At 42.6% G+C, this 19602-nt stretch overlaps 1 protein-coding gene across 2 annotated transcripts in view; it reads right to left on the minus strand.

Annotated features, from left to right (window-relative positions):
- Positions 1–19602, minus strand: part of LOC126088557 (protein zer-1 homolog) — a 160343-nt gene that overhangs the window by 85704 nt on the left and 55037 nt on the right. For both annotated transcript variants that reach the window (XM_049906753.1, XM_049906744.1), the window contains exons 3-5: positions 7905–8038; positions 7651–7814; positions 7361–7563 (exon numbers count right to left, since the gene is read on the minus strand). In XM_049906753.1, the coding sequence (XP_049762710.1) occupies positions 7361–7563; positions 7651–7814; positions 7905–8038 (501 nt within the window). The remainder of the gene's footprint in view (positions 1–7360; positions 7564–7650; positions 7815–7904; positions 8039–19602) is intronic.

Raw genomic sequence — 19602 nt, forward strand, 5'->3', positions numbered from 1 at the left:
ACAATCCTGATTGCTTGATTCCAATGGTTAAGCATAGCGGTGGAAGTGTGATGGTGTGGGCAGCCATATAATGGTATTCTGCTGGTCCCATCATTATTCTCAAAGGCTGTGTTACAGTCAACGATTTGTGTGTGTGTGTGTGTGTGTGTGTGTGTGTGTGTGTGTGTGTGCACGTCTATTGTTCACGAAGGCCTTAATGGCTGAAGCTTTATTTGTGACAGTCTTTTCGTTGTGCCTATCTGTGACTCAGCATCTCTGCTATGTGGTGAGTAGCAACTTTCCTTTTCACAATATTGTTATATTCAACCCTGGATTTTCCAGTGTTTGATTTTTGTTTGTAGTATGTAACATAAACATAGAGGTGCTCTTAGGCCTTAACTGTTTGATTACTTATAATGTTCACTTAGACTTTAAGAACAAAGCAGTATCATGGTACAATGATAAGTCCAAGCATAAGGTATTGCTTAAAAGTAATGAGGGAAGAGAACTCTAATGCATGCCTTTTGGCGATTAGCAGTATACACAGAATTACTAAAAAAAAAAAAAGAACCAGTATTATTAAGTGATATAGGATCCACGTAACAAATAAGATAAAAAGCTCAGGAGTCGAAGGTATTAACTAATGTACAGAAACAAGAATATTCCAGAGGTATTTTCTGACAAACCTGGAGTTATTGGTGAATAAATGTGTAAAAAAATGACGGAAGATAGTACACCATTCTTTTGTAAACCAAACGCTGTTCCCTTAAATTTAAGACTAGCAGTACACGAGGATATTAGCAAAAATGGTAGACAATAGAATAATTGAAAGAAGCAAGAGCGTTTGTATTAATCCACTACTAGTTGTATGAAAATCCACAGGAGGCATACGGTTGATTCTAAATGTGAGTGTGTTGAATAAACACATTGAAACAGAATGTGACTGTCCAGTGTGTATAGCAGAACTACTGCCTAAGTTTGCAAATGCACAATATTTCAGTTCAATGGCCATCACTACTGACTACTGGCAGGTGAGACTTCACAAAGATTCCAGATCAGTTACTGCCTTCCTCTCTGAAGGAAAATTGTAAAGAGTACAACCGTTTGGTTTAAATATTTCAGTATTGGTGTTCATAAGAGCAATTGATGAAGCCCTAAATAATGAGTTACTGCTAGATCTGATAATTTATGTTGGTGATGTATTGATAATATCAAACATAGAGAATGGACATTGTAATTTACTCACTAGGACTTACAGTAAACTCTACAAAAAGGGTATTACTATTAAGTTATCTAAATCACATTCTGGGAGAAGTGAAATTAAATTTCTAGGACACGCCATGGGAGCTGAAGGTATACAATCAGACACTGACAGAACAAGGGCAACAAAAGAGTTACCTGAACCCTGAAATACGAAACAATTGTGCTCATTTCTGTGGCTAGTCGGATTCTATGGACGATTTATAAAAGGATAACCATGAATGATCCAACATGTCTGGCTTTATTAAAGCTTTGGTAATATTAAGCAGGCATTAGTCCAAGCCCATATACTCAAACATTCAAAATAAATGAATATTTCAAGTTTGCTACAGATGCATCAGATTGCAGAATCGCTCGTAAATTATTTCGAGATACATGGGAAAAGGAGTTAGGTACTCATAATACCACATCATTCACCAGCCAAAGCTTAGATAAAACAGAAATTAACTACACAGCCACACAAAAGGAATTACTGGTGACAGTTTCGAGTGTACAAAAATTTCAAACATTAATGTGGGACTCAAAGATAGAGATATACACGGACCATCAAGCCTTAGCATTCTTAATGAAAAGCAGACTCCACAGATTCGTCTGATGTGCTGGGTATTAGTCATACAAGAATATGAAACAGATAAACACAATATAAAGAGATCTCTCAAAACAGTACCAGACAAATTATTGCGACCTCCATTAGGAATGAGAACAGTAACAAAATCTAAAGGACCTGGGTCCATCTTTGGAGTGAATTTCATGAAATGTAACAACCCAAATGGTGAGGTTATGAAAATCAAAAGAAGCACTAGACAAAATGTATCAACATAATGCAGTGAAAAATAGTCATTAGTACAACAAAAAGCTTTACCCAGTACAGAAACAAACTTACTAAAAATTCACGATGATGCTTTGTTTTGCAGAAATGATCAAAGTTCCAGTTACTAGAAATTGTGTATTTCCTACAAGACAGGATACGACTTAACATTGGTAAATACACAAAGGATATGGACATTTTGGTACCAGAAGACGTATTAAACATATATAGTTTTAATGTTTTAAGAAAAGAAAGATGACAAATATAATGAGAGCTTGTAGAATTCACCAAAAACTAAAGGAAAACACAGGGTGTCTCATGAAAGACACCTGGGAGGGGTCCATGGGTCATGTGGAGTGTTTGCTGGCTATGGCTACTGCATCTTCTGGTTGTCGCTATGTGCATTTCTCAGACATCAATGCTTTGCACATGCCCCTGGCACAGTGGGACTGAGTATACTGATGTTTTCTTTTGAGTTTTTTTGTGAACTGTAATTGCTTCAAATATTATTGCTAGATGTCATTATTGCAAATGTGCTGAATCCAGGGCTTTCCTGGCCTGTATGTCACTGGGACTGGTCCTCACACAGAAACACTACTGTGTGTCTTCTGTACTGTGTGTCTGAGAGTTCGGGTGTTTTGTTTTGAGTTTCTATTCAGTATGGAACACACTAAGACCCCCTGGTTAGCAGTGCGGTCTAATGCACTGCTTTCCGGGTGGGAAGGCATGCCGGTCCCCGCCACAAATCCACCTGGCAGATTAGTGACGGGGTCTGGTGTGCCGGCCAGTCTGTGGATGGGTTTTAAGACTGTTTTCCTTCTGCCCCGGCAAATGCGGGCTGGCTCCCCTTATTCCACCTCAGTTACACTATGTCGGCAATTGCTGTGCAAACACTGTTTCCACGTATGTGTACATCATAATTACTCTACCATGCAATACTGTGTAAGTGACAAAACATGTTGGAAGGAAGTGAATGATTCGCTAACATCTTAAAACATATGAAATGTATGTATAACAGTAAATTGAGCAACAGGAGAAAAGGGGTGTGAAATTACTACAACGCTTCTCCATTGTTAAGAAGGTAACACAGTACACAGAAGGATGTGAGCCGAAATAAAATGGTATAGGAAAGATTGTCAGTAAGTGGACTCATAACTGATATGGCCTGGATTAGGCAAAGTGAACCTAGAGAAGGGATAGCACTGAGCATTTTCTTTTTTTGTAAGGCTAGGTGGACTCACGGATGAGATGACCTACACCTAGGTAAGCTGGACTCATAGACAAGACGACCTTTACTTTTGTAGGGAATAGATTAGATTCCATATAGAACACTGACCTGTCAGACATTACGAATAATGAAGGAGTACTTTCCTCTCTGATTGAAGGTAATGTATCAGTTCTTGTAAGAAATTAAGAGACAGTATTCTAAAAGCATCCTACAAATGGGAAAGCAGCATTAAATACAATGATAATGTTTGCAAGAGAATATCGAAAGAGTTATAGATTATGATGTAATGGAATATAAGTGAAGAAGGTCATACTCATTCCGAAATTGTATGGAATATGGTTCCTCACACAGGCAGATGAAAAATAAATTTTAAAGAAACACATTCTGAAAAATGTGCAAAGGTTATAGATAGTAAAAATAAACTAAAATGGAATAATGAAGTTTCTATTTTATCTTGTTCTCAAAAGAATACAACAAAATGAGTAGTCTTAAAAGATGTGTAAAATGTCACCGTAAATCTCAATAATAAAACATTACAATTGTATAAGTTATGAAAAAAGCAATACGAGGTCAATGTAAAAGAATGATTCAGACATCTTCCACCTCCATGGCAGGATACATATTGTCACAGGCCATATTTCAAGAAATGTCACACTCAATGTTTAACTTAGCAGACGAAATATGTTGCAATTTTCTTAATGTGTAAATGAGCCAAGAAGATTGGACAGCCCACTGCATGGGAAATCCTGTGCAGTGATGAAGTATCCATGAAAGCATTATGTTTTGGGAGTGGTATGGTCTTTAAAACAGTGCCACCGGCTATGATGTGGAGCTGTTTACTCCATGCACTCTTAAGATGAGCTTGGTCCACAGAATAGCACCAAGGGCAAGAATGTGCGACACACTTCTCTGGGTGGAGATATGAAATGCTAGTGATTTTGGACCTTGGATGATGATCTGTCACATAGAGAACACTGCCTGTTCAGGCAACTGTAACATTAATCTGGTGTTTTGAAAGAATGTTAATGCAAAACAATGTTTATGATGTTGAAGATTATAGAAGTTTAAATGACAGGTTAAACTGACATCTAGATATTTGGTGATGTTAGTACGAGAACAGACTCTCTTACAGCACCACACATAACTGCCAGGTGAAGATGGATGATTAGCAAGGCAGGCCAGAACTCAGTAGTGGATCCTGCAAATGGTGACTGAGTTATTTGCAGAAATTGTGAGTATTCAGAACACCTGATGAGAAGGTGTATTCACATGCACATATTACATACAAGTACAAGCATCAAGAAAACTACTGCGACAATGAAAGCTCCACTGGGAAGGAGGCTGGTGATACTACTGACGCAGATGAAGCGCTTCTCCATGGTGTGATCTAAGCTCTTCAGCTGGGCATGGGATGAATGGATCTACCCATAGACTGTCATTGTGCTTTGAGCATGCTCAAGCCAAGATCTCAATCCTTACTTAGCTAAAAACCACTGTCTTTATCTATGACCTTCATTGCCTAGGCTCCTTCAGTTTCGTGGCATGCTTGATCTGATGGTGGCTCTAATCATTCTTCTGGTAAACTATCTGAAAGTGCTGCAGCTTCAGTGCTAAGCTCTCTTGTTCAGAGTATTCATGAACCATGCACACTAGAATGGTGAGTATGTCTTTTCATTGTGAAGAAGCATGACAGCTGAAAGCGTGCATGGATAAATTTGTATGTGTTGATTTATGGTAAACACAGTCTCTTAGTGTGTCAACTGGTCTCCACTTGACCAGCACATCCAGGAATGGAAGTTGGTTGTTCTCTGCAGTCTCCATTATGAACCACATATTTTGATGCAATCAGTTCAGATATTGAAGAAAGTCTTACAGACATTGATCACAAACATATCATTCACACATAAGAAAAAGGATGACTTTTGCAAACTGCTGATTTAAGGGCTTCTTCTTCAGAGGCCTCCATCAACATGTTCGCTACCTCTGGTGATAGTGGGCATCCCACCTCCACTCCATCAGTCTGTTCATAAACATTTCTATCATAACGAATTATGTTGATGTGAGAATGAGTTCAAAGACTTTCTCTCTAAAGAGGCCAAGAGATTCTCTGAGAGGTGTCCTAGTAAAGAGAGAAAGCACACTGAAGCTCACCAAAGGTCTTCCTCGCTTAATTGGAAGCTCTGAAATTGGTAGATGAAAAGTGCTGAATTCCATATGTGTTGTTGGCAAATGTCAACAAAGCAACCTGGCATTGCTTTCAAGTGTTTTGCTAACTCTTATGTTGGTGCATCAATGATGCTTATGACAGGGAGGAGTGGAACCTCTTCTTTATGGACTTTACACAGTCCATACTGTCTTAGGGATCTAGACCCTCTGAACAAAGTCTTTTCACGGTCTTTTCTTGGAAAGTGTTATGAAAGAGTTTGATGCTCTTCCTTTTCATGTGGTTTTTGGACCTTCTTCCGCTCTTCTGTAGGTGTCATCCTCCATTGGGTTGTACAATTTCTTGTATACTGAAGCACAGCAATATTGTAGAATTTCCTTTGTCAGCAGGTAGGATGACTTTCTCAGAATCTTTAGGAGATGCTTAAGCACATTCATCTCCTACGAGAGTTTTGGATTTCACAATGTGTTTCTTCCTCTACATCAAAAGAAAGAGAAAGGACAAGCTGTTACACTAAAATGACAGTGTCATCAGCATTGCTATGAAAGTTAGTCCCTTTCCAAGTACAGATAAGATTTCATGCAACTGTTTTGTCGGTACAATTGATTACAGTTCTCTGTGGCAGTTCTTGTATTGATTTCACCACAAATATTCACACTGAGTGGATTGTCTGCATGTTGTTGACTGCTCTGCTTTGTTGGACTGAGACCAGCTGACAGCATCTATCTAATCAGGTACTTGATGCATGATTTTAGGCTTTCCCAGCATGTAATGGTTTTGTAATGTCAGGTATCCAGCTGGGTAGCATTGTCCAAAGGGTGTGATGCTTTGGCAAGCTGTCTTGTTGCCAGTAGTCATCACGATCACCTGTACACGGCAGCTAGAGGCAGTGGTCATATGTATGTGAGTTGTTCTTGTGTGAAAGTGTGTGTTCTTTCTACTTCAGAAGAGGGCACTTTGGCCGAAAGCTTAAATGTATGGCAGTCTTTTTGTTGTGGCTTTCTGCGACTAAGTGTCTCCTCTTTGCTGAGATATCAAGAGTCCTCTTCCCGTCTCATCGAGTCTACACTGTGTGTAGCAGATCCTTTCCCTAATCAGGGCCAGGCTGGTTCATCTGGTGATCTAGTTTGCAGCTGAAGATTAATGTGATGAACAACCTTCACAAAAGGTGGAATGATTCAGTTGTCACAGCATCTTAACAGGAGAAGACAAAGGAAGCCAGAAGGCAAGCTTTCATGTTCGAAAGCTTGTCTAGCTCCTTCAATTTGCTGTAAATTTCTTTCCTGTAGAGGTGCTTGCTACATGATTTTCAGTGTATTTGCACTGCAATATTCAATTATCAAAATATTCTGTTGTGTTTTACTCACTTCACTGAAACTCTAGATTTGCACTTTGATGAAGAGTAAGGAAAAATGTACAACAACTCACTTCTATTTTAGCAAATACGACTCCACAGAGCATATGTTAACACATAGTATTTCAAGCAAATGCTTAGCTTTTGGTGAAATAAAGAACTCTTGTGAAACTGTTGGTCATAATTCTCAGTAGCAAGCTATTGTGTCTTCAGGGACTTGCACTTTTGTAGTTTTCAGATTCATGCACTTTCAAACATTAATTGTACACAAATGCAGAGTTTTACAGATGAATGGCCTATGTGGGTGGTAGCCCGGACACATCTCTATACCTATTTTAAAATTACTTGTATTTGATTTTTGCTATTTGAGCTGGGTTACTTCTATTGTCAGTAATTTCATCACCAAAACGGGTTTAAATGCACTTTTAAAAAGGAGAATAGCAACTTTCAAACATTATATCAGGAAAACAGAAAAGACATAAGTAAATTAAACTGTAGAGCTCACAGAATTCTCCAAAATTCCTTCATATACATATACAAAGCAGACCAATAAAGTTTTATAAATACCTGCCAGAAATCTGTATGTGTTTTTCATTTATATGGCGATCCATTGCTTCAAGAACAACATTAAGTGCATTGTTCAAGTTCTTACATGTTTCGTAACGAAAGAGATGATAGAGATCATTGAGCACTTTCTGAAGTACATCTGGGCGATCAATGTAAGCTGCAGCTGCGATTAAAATTTGTTCCTCTGAAGCATCGCCAGATATCTGAACAGAAAGTGAATTCATGAGTCATACATTATTTCTTAATGACAGCTCCATTAGGTTTATTTGTAATAAACATAAAACAATTACCAATTTTGCAGGGATATCATGCCGCCTGCAAGCAGAATGTTGTGTGCCATAAAGACCTAGGAAATCAAATGGATTTAAAACACGAGAATTAAGCCCAGGAATGTCAGAAGAAGGTAATGTTTTTTCATTCGCAGTTACAAATGACGAAGCATGTTCTGCAACACCTACAACAGAATGTTCAGTTTGTTAAAGCACAAAAAAGTATGCTCTGCACAACAAATTATTTTTTAAAAATGGGTTCACAGTTATCTTACCTGTTCCAGCTAAGTTGGTGCCTGAAATATCCAATGAAGTTAGATTTGGCAAGCTCTCAACAAGTGTAGCAAGTACCTGATTCTCATTCCTGAAAGTTCCATGCTTTTCATTTGACTGCGAGATATCTAGTACCCTGGTAATGATGAATGAAAATTCAATATTTAAATCAATTTTTACCAAGTTAAGAAATAGTTAAATAAACAAGTTTTTTAGCTCATTACAAAGGGGATGGGAAAATGTTTAATGGCATTGTAGGTCAAGAGCGTCTGTTTGGAAACAGGAAACCAGTACTGTAAGAACATTCACAAAGAATAAAACTTGGTTTTGTAGATACTCCAACAAGGAATCAGCTACAGAAAGAGATATAGCATTGATTGTTTTATCGCACAATATTGATATGCTAATGGGAGAGGGCAATGTAGCTATTACTTATGATTATACAGAAGAATTGTACAGGGAAAAATATAACTGACAATATTGCATGATAACTTTTGTTTTATTTCTCATGCCAAAAAAATGGTTGTACTTCTGTTTAATGAATACATCAGTTTTGTGATATATTTGTTATTTTTAGTCTTCAAGGTCTAAGGTCCTTCATCACAAAATATAAAATGAAGACATATTTCAAAGGTGAACTACACATTTACAAATTACACATAAAGATATATACCATAAAAATTGTAAAGGCACTGAAAGTTTAGATCATTTGACACGGAATTTCTGTGGTACTGAAGTTGGTCTTTCTTATGTGGGACTAGAACACATTTCAATAAGTACAACTGATCAGACACAAAAAAGATTGTCTCAAGGCAAGTAAAATAAAAGAAAAGCAAAAATGTGGGATGAGGAGGAGGATGAAAACAAAAAGGGGTGTTAATACACTGACTGAAAAATAAAAGTAATATTCAGATAAATAATGTCAAAACAGCTGAGAATGAAAAACACTGACAAATAGAAATGTAAATTTGGTTGGTTGGTTTTTTAGGAGTTGAACAGACAAAACTGCCAGGTCATCAGTCCATTCATCCTGTATGTACTGAAACAGGCCAAGCCCTCACACAAAGGATACAAAAGGCAAATACTGGGAAGCCTGACTGTAACCAAACTACAACAAGACAGAGATAAAATCAAGGAGAAGTGGGAGGGGAGTGAGAGGTAGTGAAGTGGGTGAGGCCCTCTGCCCAGAATGCATCTGGAGGACCCCGGGGCATGGTATGTGGGGGTAGACACACCCTCTGCGTCCAACCATCAGTACCTCATCCTTCGTTACTATAAGTAAATGAGCAGCACAGACAAGATGGTAAAATTTTAGGAAAGACAAAACACAAAACATGGCAAATATAAAAGAGTAAGGAGAATAACAAGGTGGAAAGGATAGAAGCCAGACAGGGCCACTGAGCAATGGCCACCACTCCGCTGGGCCAGAGCAGCAAGGGCTTCCCCTCCAACCAGTCAAGTGATCAATGAAGCCGAACTGTCCCACCTCACAGAGGAGAGTTCTGGGAGCCCATTTCCAAAATCAGCATCCTGGTTGCCAACTTCGCCAACCAATCAGCATGTTCATTCCCTGAAATTCCATGATCAGGGGTCCAATCAAAGCCAGCTTCATGGAAGTCGGAAAGAATATCCTGGATAATAATGACTAACGGGTGATGAGTGTAGCACTGGTCTATACCCTGAAGGCTGCTCAGATATTCACTGCAGATTAGAAGCATCTTGCCAGTACAAAAATGAGCATGGCTAAGGGATCATTTGATGACCACCAATTCGCAGTGAAGACCCCGCATCCACTCAGCAGGGAGCATAGTTCATTGCACCTTGCATGTGTCCATGCAAACCCGGTTCGTCCACTGACCATTGAGCTGTCAGTGTATAACACTTCCAAACCCAGAAACACTTTGAGGAAAGTCAGGAACAGGCAGTGAAAAACCATCGAGTCAACTGAATCTTTCGGTCCAAAGAAAAAACTGAGACAGATCTGAGTTCGGGGTACACCATGGAGGCATACACGATTGCTTCCTGACAAGATGCAACAGTGGGAGAGAGCTGGAGTTCAGAGCAGAGACGCTGCATTTTAACTGCAAATGTGAACCCAGTCCTGGGTTTTAACTGTGGGAGGTGTATCTCCCTACTATGAAAAAGGACACAGTAGATCGCATGCTTAGGGGAGCAGCAAAAGTTTACAGTGTAACTGAGTAGCTGTTGTTGGCACCTGATCTGTTAATAGAGCTACCCCAGCCACCATGAGTTGACTGCTCACAGGGCTAGTTTGAAAGACTCCTGTTGCAAGTTGGACCCCACTGTGGCATATAAGGGTCCAGTGACCACAATGTTGAAGACAATAATGAAACATATGCCAGACTCCCATAATCAAGAAGGAACAGGATCATGGCTTTGTAAAGCAAACGGGCTGCACCTCAGCTGGTGAACTGAGGCAGCAAAGTGTATTAAGGTGTGGCCAGCCCTTTTGCTTAAGCTGGCAAAGATGGGGAATCCATGTTATTTGGGCATCAAAAACCAGTCCCAGAGAGTGATAAGTCTCCACAACATTGAGGTAATTGGTCTTCGAGTTAAAGTGGTGGTTGTCAAACAGTGCAACGTGGACAGCTGTGGGTGAGGGCCCTTGAATGATCCTTTCGAATGGCATCCTACAGTTGGCGTTCAACAACATCCACACTACAGAAGCAATAGTACAAGCAAAAAGTGTCAGCATGCGATACTGTGAGCTCCACAGTTAGTGCTAGACCATTGATGGCCACTAGACTGAGAGGGACACTCAATACAGAGCCCAGCGAGACCCCACTGTCTTGGATGTGGTGGAGGGGGGGGGGGGGGTGGTACTGGAGGTAGCTCCAACTTGATGTCAGAAAATTACAGTGCAACAAGAAGTTCTGGATCCCACTCATGCAAGGTGGTGAGGATGTAGAGTTGCCATGTAGTGTTACAAACCTTTTGCAGGTCAAAAAAGACAGCAATAAGGTATTGACATTGGCCAAAAGCTGCCCAAATGGCAGATTCCAGGCAAACCAAGTTACAAGTAGTGGAAAGGCATTGGGGAAAACCGCCCTGAGATGGAGCCAAAACGCCCCAAAACAAGGAGCCAACACAGCCACTGGCTCACCATGTGTTCAAGCAACTTAAAGGTAAAATCGATGGAACCAATTGGACGATAGCTGTCCATCTCTGTTGGTGCTTACCCAGTTTCAGTACCAGGGCAACAATGCTGTCTCATCACTGACACAGGAACTTACCCTCGCTTCAGATACAGCTGAAAATGGTATGGATATGGCGCTGACAATCCACCCATGTGTGTTTCAGCATTTGGTTGTGGATGAGATCTGGCCCTGGGGCTGTATCTGGACAAAGGCGAGGGCACTAAAGAATTCACACTCAATGAATGGAGCGTTACATGGCTCCAAGTGGTGCGCAGTAAACGGTAAGTGCATTCATACCACCTTCTGTTTGAGGACATGAAAGGTAAATTTATAGTTTTCAGATGCAGAGGCTTGAGCATGACGCAGAGCAATATGTTTGGCAACAGCGTCTGGGTCAGAAGAAGAAAATGCAGGCAATACATTCTGAGACATTTCACCATTTGGACGGAGATAAGACATTGCAGACAATAAAATCCTGATGCCTTTACCCAAACAGCCACAGCCTCCAGAGCTGCATCAAAAGGCACATGTTTACTGTATACAGAGTCCCAAACATATGTGCAAACTCCACCCCACACCTTATCATAGTTGACGCATCTCTTAAAATACCCTCGGTAGCCATGAAGGGCAGGGGTCCATGTTGCTGGAATCCAAGCTCCCTGGAGGACAATGCAGAAAGCAGGAGAGCTGCTTAAGATGTCATAGTTCAGCTGGGTAGTGAAAAAATCTACAGTTCCATAGAAGAATCATGCACTCGATATAATGTGAGGGTGCGAAGGGACCACAGAGGCATGTTATGCTCCAGGGTCACCTGCTGCCACCGGCTCAGAGGTTATAGTATTCACACACACTGGTTCTGAGACATGTTGTGTAGAGGGACCTGGGGCCTCAGAGGCCAGCGGGATCTCCGCCTTGGCCACAGAAGCGGACCACGTGGGATCCGGTGGCATGGGGACCATCGGAATCTGCTTCTTCTTGGAAGACTTCTTTTTATCTTTCTTGTTCTTAGGCAATGTAGATGAGTGGGAGGGCTTCTCTCAATTAGTTTCAGGGATTGAGGAAGCCCTACCATCAGCAGCCTGTAGCTTCTTCAGCCACTGGCTGGTATGCAGTTACAGATCAGATGAAAACTTGGAGGAAAGTGTCCCGAGGGGTTCCTTCCTGTTTGAGAAGCTGGAAAAGGGTGATGTGTTTCCAGCTGGGGGATGGGGATTTATCCCCTGCGGATGAGGAGCCATTGCTCCTAAAGTGAGTATTGGGTAAGCACTAGGAGGAGAGCCCCAAATAACCACAGCAGGAGGAGAGCCCCAAATCACCACAGGAGCAGTCACTGTCGAGTGGCCCTGAGGGCCCGCTGCAAGAGGTGTAATGGGTTGTCAGAGAGGGTGACATCGTCATAGCTGTAGCGTATGCCACTGTCATTTGTGCAGGATGTAGACATTCATACTTTTTCTTGGACTCTCGGTATGTCAATCTGTCCAGTGACTTCCTGTATATTTTCTCTCTCTGGGAGATGGTGCAGTCTGGTGAGCAGGAAGAATGGTGCTCTCCATGGTTGACACAGACATGGGGAGGGGCAGAAGGAATGTTTGTGAGCAATGGTCAACCACAATCCTACAGATTGGGCTGGTGATGCAACACAGAGATATGTGCCCAAATTTCATGCATCTGAAATGCCATGTGGGGGGTGGGGGAGGGGACAGAAGGAAGGGGAGGGGGGAAGGGGAGGTGGACGTACAGTTTCACACCACTTTGATATGCCATCACCTTTATTTTTCCAAACGAGTTGCCCTCAAAGGGCAAGATTAAGGTCCCAATAACAACCCTATTGTCCTTTGGCTTCCTAGCGATATGACGGACAAACTTTACACCCCATCACTCCAAGTTGGCATGTAGCTCATTTTCAGACTGCAAGAGGAGGTTATGATGGAAAATAATACCCTAAACTATATTTAGACTATTATGGGGAGTGATAGACACCAGAACATCACCCAGCTTGTCACAAGCAAGCAATGCCTGTGACCGGGCAAGGGATGCTGTTTTAATTGAAGTTCACCCATTCTTTGTTTTGGAGATGGTTCCAGGTTCTCAAAACATGTCCTCCATATTCTCTATGAAGAAAAGAGGCTTTGTGGCCAAAAACGAATCCGTACAAGTCCTTGTACAAACCAAGTATTGGGGAGAAGGGACATTTTTCCGCTTACCACTTAATGCTATTTTCTTTCCATGGTGTAGCCAAGGAAGGAAACATTTTGGGGTCGTATCTCTCTGTGCCGAATGAGTTCTTTCCTTCTGAAGAGACAGCTGGGACTGTACGAACACCAGCAGGAGAATGTTTCATCTGCAAGTTATCCACCATGGTACCACCCACACCGAAAGAAGGCTCCTGCCATGGGCGCCACACAGCCTCAGCAATGGCTACCTGGCCAGTAATCTGTTGCTCAGAGTCCCTGTGCCTCAGTCACAACAGACACATACTCCTTGGCATATATGGAAAGTTTCCAGCTCAGGCACCAACAGTGTGATTCCTGTGTGGTCATGGGGGTCACCACTGAACAGGTACTTGACGACCCCCCCCCCTTCCTCCCCCAATCTGCACAAACAAAAAATGAGATGGTTTCCATGCTGGGTTTTGGGTGAACTAGCTTGTTATGAAGGAAGGATGCTAAGGTGGAAAGGCATGAAGGTGGAGCATACACCACATTGGGCAACCTTCCCTATATGACCTGCACTTATGAAAAATTTGGAAAAGTGGGTGGCAGGTCAAGCCCAATAAAGGGACTATTTACTGATTAATGAGAGATGCAGAGTGTGCTGGAAGTGAAATGGAAAACTAGGGTCCTAAATCATGTACCACGTCCAAACAGGGTCTGCACCAGGAAGACCATCCAAAGGGAAAACAGAGGGGGGAAAAGGGATAGTAGAAGTATAATCTTTCAGCACAGGAAGGGAAGTAGTGCTGTAAAAGGCTGGGGCCCCGTGGAAGCCAAGCATGTTATCTCAAAAAAGTTATGAGCCCCCTGGGAGGAAGAATGCAAATATTCCATAGTTAGTTATCACTAAATAATGATCCCTCCCCCCAGGTTGTACAGTAACTGCTTTGGCTGAAAGTGAGAATCGCTGAAATTTTAGGCAAAATAAAGCTCATTTGAAACAAGAACTTGAAACAACTGTGGTCAGTCCATTCCACTAGTCTGTCTATAGTTGAAGATGATGATGATGATGATGATGATGATGATGATGATGAATTAGCTGAGGGGGCACTCAACATCATGGTCATCAGCAACCTGACGAAAAGTCAACATGAAATCTCATGAGTGGGGATGAAGTCTGTCCCCACATGTGGAGCAGTTTACAATGTACTTAAGTCTGCCGCCCTTCCCTACCAGTTTAGGGATGAGGCCTGACAGTTCACAAAGTTTCACCACTCTGTTAACACTGGTATCGGTATCTGTGAGGATGACGGGCATATCTCCAGCGAAACTGAGGGCTGCCTTAATATCAGTATACAGGACACATGTAGCCACAATATGCTGAACTGAAAGCGGCATGCCACTAACTTCACAGAATGGGGGATCCTCTCGTCGGAGGAGGAAGCCATGTGTGAAAGGGCTATGCCTGATGTGCAGTCTGGTAAGCAACACCTCCTTCCAGCCGCGAGGCTGACACAAAGTCTGCCAAGCCTTTGTGGTTGATTTGAGTGACCGCAGTTTATTGTCTAACACCTGCAACCATTCAGTCTCCCACTGATGCATGATGACCTGTCAGAAAATGAGATAATGGCATGCAACAGGATGGGACATTGATGGACAGCACCATCCCAACATGCTTCATTGGCAGCTTTGTCAGCCATGTCATTACCCTGTATCCCAATGTGGCCAGGTACCCAGCAAAAGATCACCTCCTTGCAACGGCGTTGGAGTCACTGTAACGAGTCATGGATGAGCTGAATCAGCAGGTCTACCGGATACATTTTGTGACGTGCTTGCAGTGTACTAAGGGAGTCGGAACAGACAAGAAAACTCATATGGTGATGTCTGTGAACCTTCTCCAGACCATCAGAATGCCATATAACTCTGCATCATAATTTGTAAATTGTTCTAGAAGACACATTTTAAAACCCCCATCAGCGAAAACCACAGAACAACCGAGAGCATTCTCCTGCTGGGATCCATCTGTATAAATAATGATGAAACTATGGTACATACTTAAAATAGATGAAAACAAAGTTGTAAAAACCACATCTGGAGTACAACTTTTCGTGTACTGTGTCAAGCTTAAAATCACTTTCGGCCTTTGAAGACACCAAGGCGGCAGTGCATTCCATCCCTGGGCATGTATTTTCATGCCCAGATCCTTGAGACAGTCTGTAGCACGTATACCAAATAGCTGGGTCGCTTGGGGCCGATTCCTGAACAGTTGTTCGAAGCTGGGTTGGATCACTGAACTAAATGCCAATGACTGAGGTGCCACTGAGATTTTCAGTGCCTGTCGAGCCAAAAGGATACGCCACATAATCCAGAGTGGTGGCCAAGACCTGTCAGCTGCCAATGTTTTTCCGTCAAGGCATTTCAAAATGTTTAACAACCAGAAGCCATTTGTTCGTAGGTCTTGGAGGTGTGGGAGCCATGTTAATTTAGAGTCAAATAATAAACCCAAAAAGCACACAGTGTCTTTAAAAAGTAAAATATGGTCCCCCATTGTAAGCACTGGTTTGTTAAAACTCCGAGGAGCACGATTAAAATTGACACACATAGTCTTCTCAGGTGACAACCAAAAATCAGTTGTCTGGACCCAGGTTTCCAGCCTCCTAATGGTCAGCTGTAGCTGCGTCATTGTCATCGTAAGATCAGAGGAAGAGTAGAAGATTACAATGTCACCCACAAACAAAGAGCATTTGACAGGGCTTCTGACTGCAGAGGAAATGCCATTGATAGCGATGGCAAACAACGTGACACTGAGGACACTGCCCTGGAGCAAACCATTCTCCTGAACAAAGCAATCAGACATGGCACCACCAATGCGATAACGAAAACTCCGGTCCTCGAGAAAGGATTGGATCAGAAGCGGCAGGTGTCCATATAGTTCTCATTCATGAAGTTGGCGAAGGATGTTGTACCTCCAAGTAGTGTCATATGCTTTCTCAAGGTCAAAAAACACACAGACTAAATGGTTCCTGTGTAAGAAGGACACTTGTATCGCCAGCTCGTCAAATTAAGTTGTCAAGAGTGGAATGGTAGCGCCTGAAACCGCACTGGGAGCAGCTCAGGTGACCTCGGGACTCAAGCAGTCAGACGAGGCAGCGGCTGACCATGCGTTCAAGAGTCTTACCCATACAACTGGTAAGGGCAACACTCCAATAACTGTTAGGTGCGCTACGGTCCTTGCCTCGTTTCCAGAATGGAATTAATATTGCCTCCTTCCAAGTCACGGAGTACCTGACCTTTCGCTTCAGGGCACAGATGACGAAGCAAGGCATAATGGATCTCATCAGGTCCTGGAGTAGTGTCTCTGGCTGCAAATAAAGCTGATTCCAGTTCCCACATGGAGAATGGAAGGTTGCAGACTTCCTTATTACACGAGAAGAAATTGAGCTTCCTCATCTCTGCAGTCTGATGGAATACCTGAACAGCAGGAGCTTGTCTGGATGACTTAGTAATAGTAAAGAAGTGCTCAGCTAAAACGTGAGCCATGTCTTCTGGTGTGTCCACCAAGACCCACAGCGGAATGTGGACCGATTAATGGAAGTCATGAAGTCTCTCCAGGAAGCCCTCTTCTGTCCTTTGATCACTCGCCTTGCCTATGCTCTTGCAGACCTGAAGGCATGAAGATTGTCTGTAGTTGGACACTGTTTGAAGTTCCGCAGAGCTGTCCATCTGGCCCTGATTGCCAATCGACAGTAGTCATTTCACCAAAGTACAGGCTGTTGTCTGAGGTGGTTACTAGACCTGGGGATGGACTCTGCGGCAGCCCTTTGGATCTCATGAGTGATATGGGCCACTGCCTCTTGTGCACCATCCTTTCGTTCAAAAATAGCCTGTCGACTGTACTGTAACCAATTTGCCCTTTGTATCAGCCACCTGCGTGGTCTCCTGCTGGCCACCATCCTAGGCGGCAATCGAACCCACACTGGGAAGTGGTCACTAGAATGTAAATCTGGAGCCACTTCCGATGGAACATGAGTCTGCAATGGCTGGGGAACAAAAACAAATATCAATAGCTGAAAAAGACCCTGTAGCTATGGAAAAGTGAGTCATCTGACCTACGTTCAAAAGGCAGATATTATCAGAATGGACGAGTTACTCGATCATCTGACCCCTGGAGCAAGTAGTAGCCGAACCCCACAGCACATTGTGGGCACTGAAGTACCCCACAAGGAGGAATGGGTGTGGGAGTGCCTGGAAGAGGTCTGCCAGTGTGTCCGCATCCGAAGTGTCATTGGAAGGCAGGTACAAAGAACACACTGTGATAGTAAAGGATGCGAGAACTTTCACAGCAACTGCTTGCATGGTCGTGGTACGAGGGACAGGAGAGGAGTGGTATCTGTCATCAAGGAAAATAGCCACTCCACCTTTAGCCGTGTATCCAGTAGTACCGTCCTTCCTGTATATGTGGTAGCCCCGTATGCAGGTGTGTCTGTGACTTTACGATGCATTTCTTGTAAGCAGATGGAGAAAGATTTATCCTGGACCAGCAGCTGCAATTCTTCCAAATGTGAGTGATATCCATTCAAATTCCACCGCAACACAGAAGTCCCTATGGAAGAAATTGGTTAGCACTGGTGGTTCTTTTCTTCTCCCTCGAAGGCAGTGATTTACCGGGGAGGTCAGGGGGAACGTTAGCCGGTTCTGTGCTCTCTGGTTCCTCCGATTGGAAGTCCATATCCTCAAAAGCATAGTCGCCATCAGAAAGTGAGAGAGCTCATCGATCCAAAGGTTTATCTACTGCTTTCTTGGACAGAGAACTACTTTTCGATGGGCGTTTTTCGTTATTGACAGGAGGAGGTGGCTGCCTAGGTAGTGGGGATGGCTTATTTGGCTTCTGATGTTGGGCGGTAGTGAGTGGCTTTGGTGGTAAGCCAACTGCTGACGGCTTCCGAACACCATCAGTTGCAAGTGGAGTATTTCCCCCACAGGTACATCGACAAGTGCAAGTGCTCGTACTGGAATCTGTGGTCTGAGTTTGTGTGGACGCATCACACTTAGATATTGGTGTCTTAAGAGCTGATGCAAAAGAAGTAGCAAAAACCAGTGGTTGCATGGCTTTGTAAGCCTTTTTAGCTTCACCATAGGGTATGTGTCTCTTTACTTTCAACTCTTGAATTTTCTTTTCCTTGTTGTAAACCCCACACTTTCTGCTCCACACTGGGTGATCCCCAGAAAAATTTCCACATTTCGGAGGAAAGTGTACAAGTAGTCACCGACTTGTGAGCGGAGCCTCCACAATTGCCACACGTAGCCCTCCTGTTACATCCCATAGTGGTATGGCCAAATCTTTGACATTTATAGCATTGCATGGGGTTAGGAACAAACGGGTGAACCTTAAGACGCATACAGCCTGCAAGGATACGTTCTGTTAATTCGGGAGTACTAAATGTTAGAATAAAGGTTTCCAATTTGCCACTGACTCTCCTCATATAATTCTGCACCTCTGTGATGCCCACATTCTTCCACTCTTCAAGTAATTCCATGGGGTCAACCTCCATTATATTGGAGCAGATAACCATGCCCTTACTATAGTTAAGGTTGCTATGCAATTCATCCTCAACTTGGTAGTCACCTAGGGCCTTACATCCCAGAAGCTTAGATATTTGGTTGGAATTAGCAGTTTCTGTCTATAGGTACAACAGTTAACTGGATCCCCTAGAACTCACAACTACTTAAACCTAACTAACTTAAAGAATCACACACATCCATGCCAGAGGCAGGATTTGAACCTGCGACCGTAGTGGTCACGCGGTTCCAGACTGAAGTGCCTAGAACCGTTCGGCCACACCAGCCGGTGTCAGATAATGACTCGATAATAGATTAATAATTGCGGATAGAATATTATCACACATTTAATAAAAAATTATGTAACTTTGAATGCTACATTAGCGATATCACTGCCACAAAGAGACCTATTTAAGTTCCTCCGCTGTATTACACTGAGGGCTCAGATATTTTCAATTGTCATTACATATTCATTAAATACTATCTGCTGCTTGATGGTCTAGTGGTACATATGCAATAGTGTTAGCTTCCAGTGATCATAAGTAACAAATGCCTCAAATTACAATTGGCACATGAATGCTACTGCTAGTATGCTAACCGGCAAAATGCAATAGTTTCAGATAAGTCCCACTTTAATCTCTCCTATAGTGATGGCCACATACATGTTAAACACTACTATGGTGACTACAATATGGAAAATGGTATTGTTGAGCAACTTAGTGGACAAAACCCAAGCCTAATGGTTTGAAGTGCCACTGAATACAACTTGTAACCTGAATGCTAGGGGGTTTCAGAATGGTAGGTACTGGCTTTCCTTCAGGCAACTTCAC

This window comes from Schistocerca cancellata, chromosome 1 (genome assembly GCF_023864275.1).
Source record: "Schistocerca cancellata isolate TAMUIC-IGC-003103 chromosome 1, iqSchCanc2.1, whole genome shotgun sequence".
Classification (NCBI taxonomy): domain Eukaryota; kingdom Metazoa; phylum Arthropoda; class Insecta; order Orthoptera; family Acrididae; genus Schistocerca; species Schistocerca cancellata.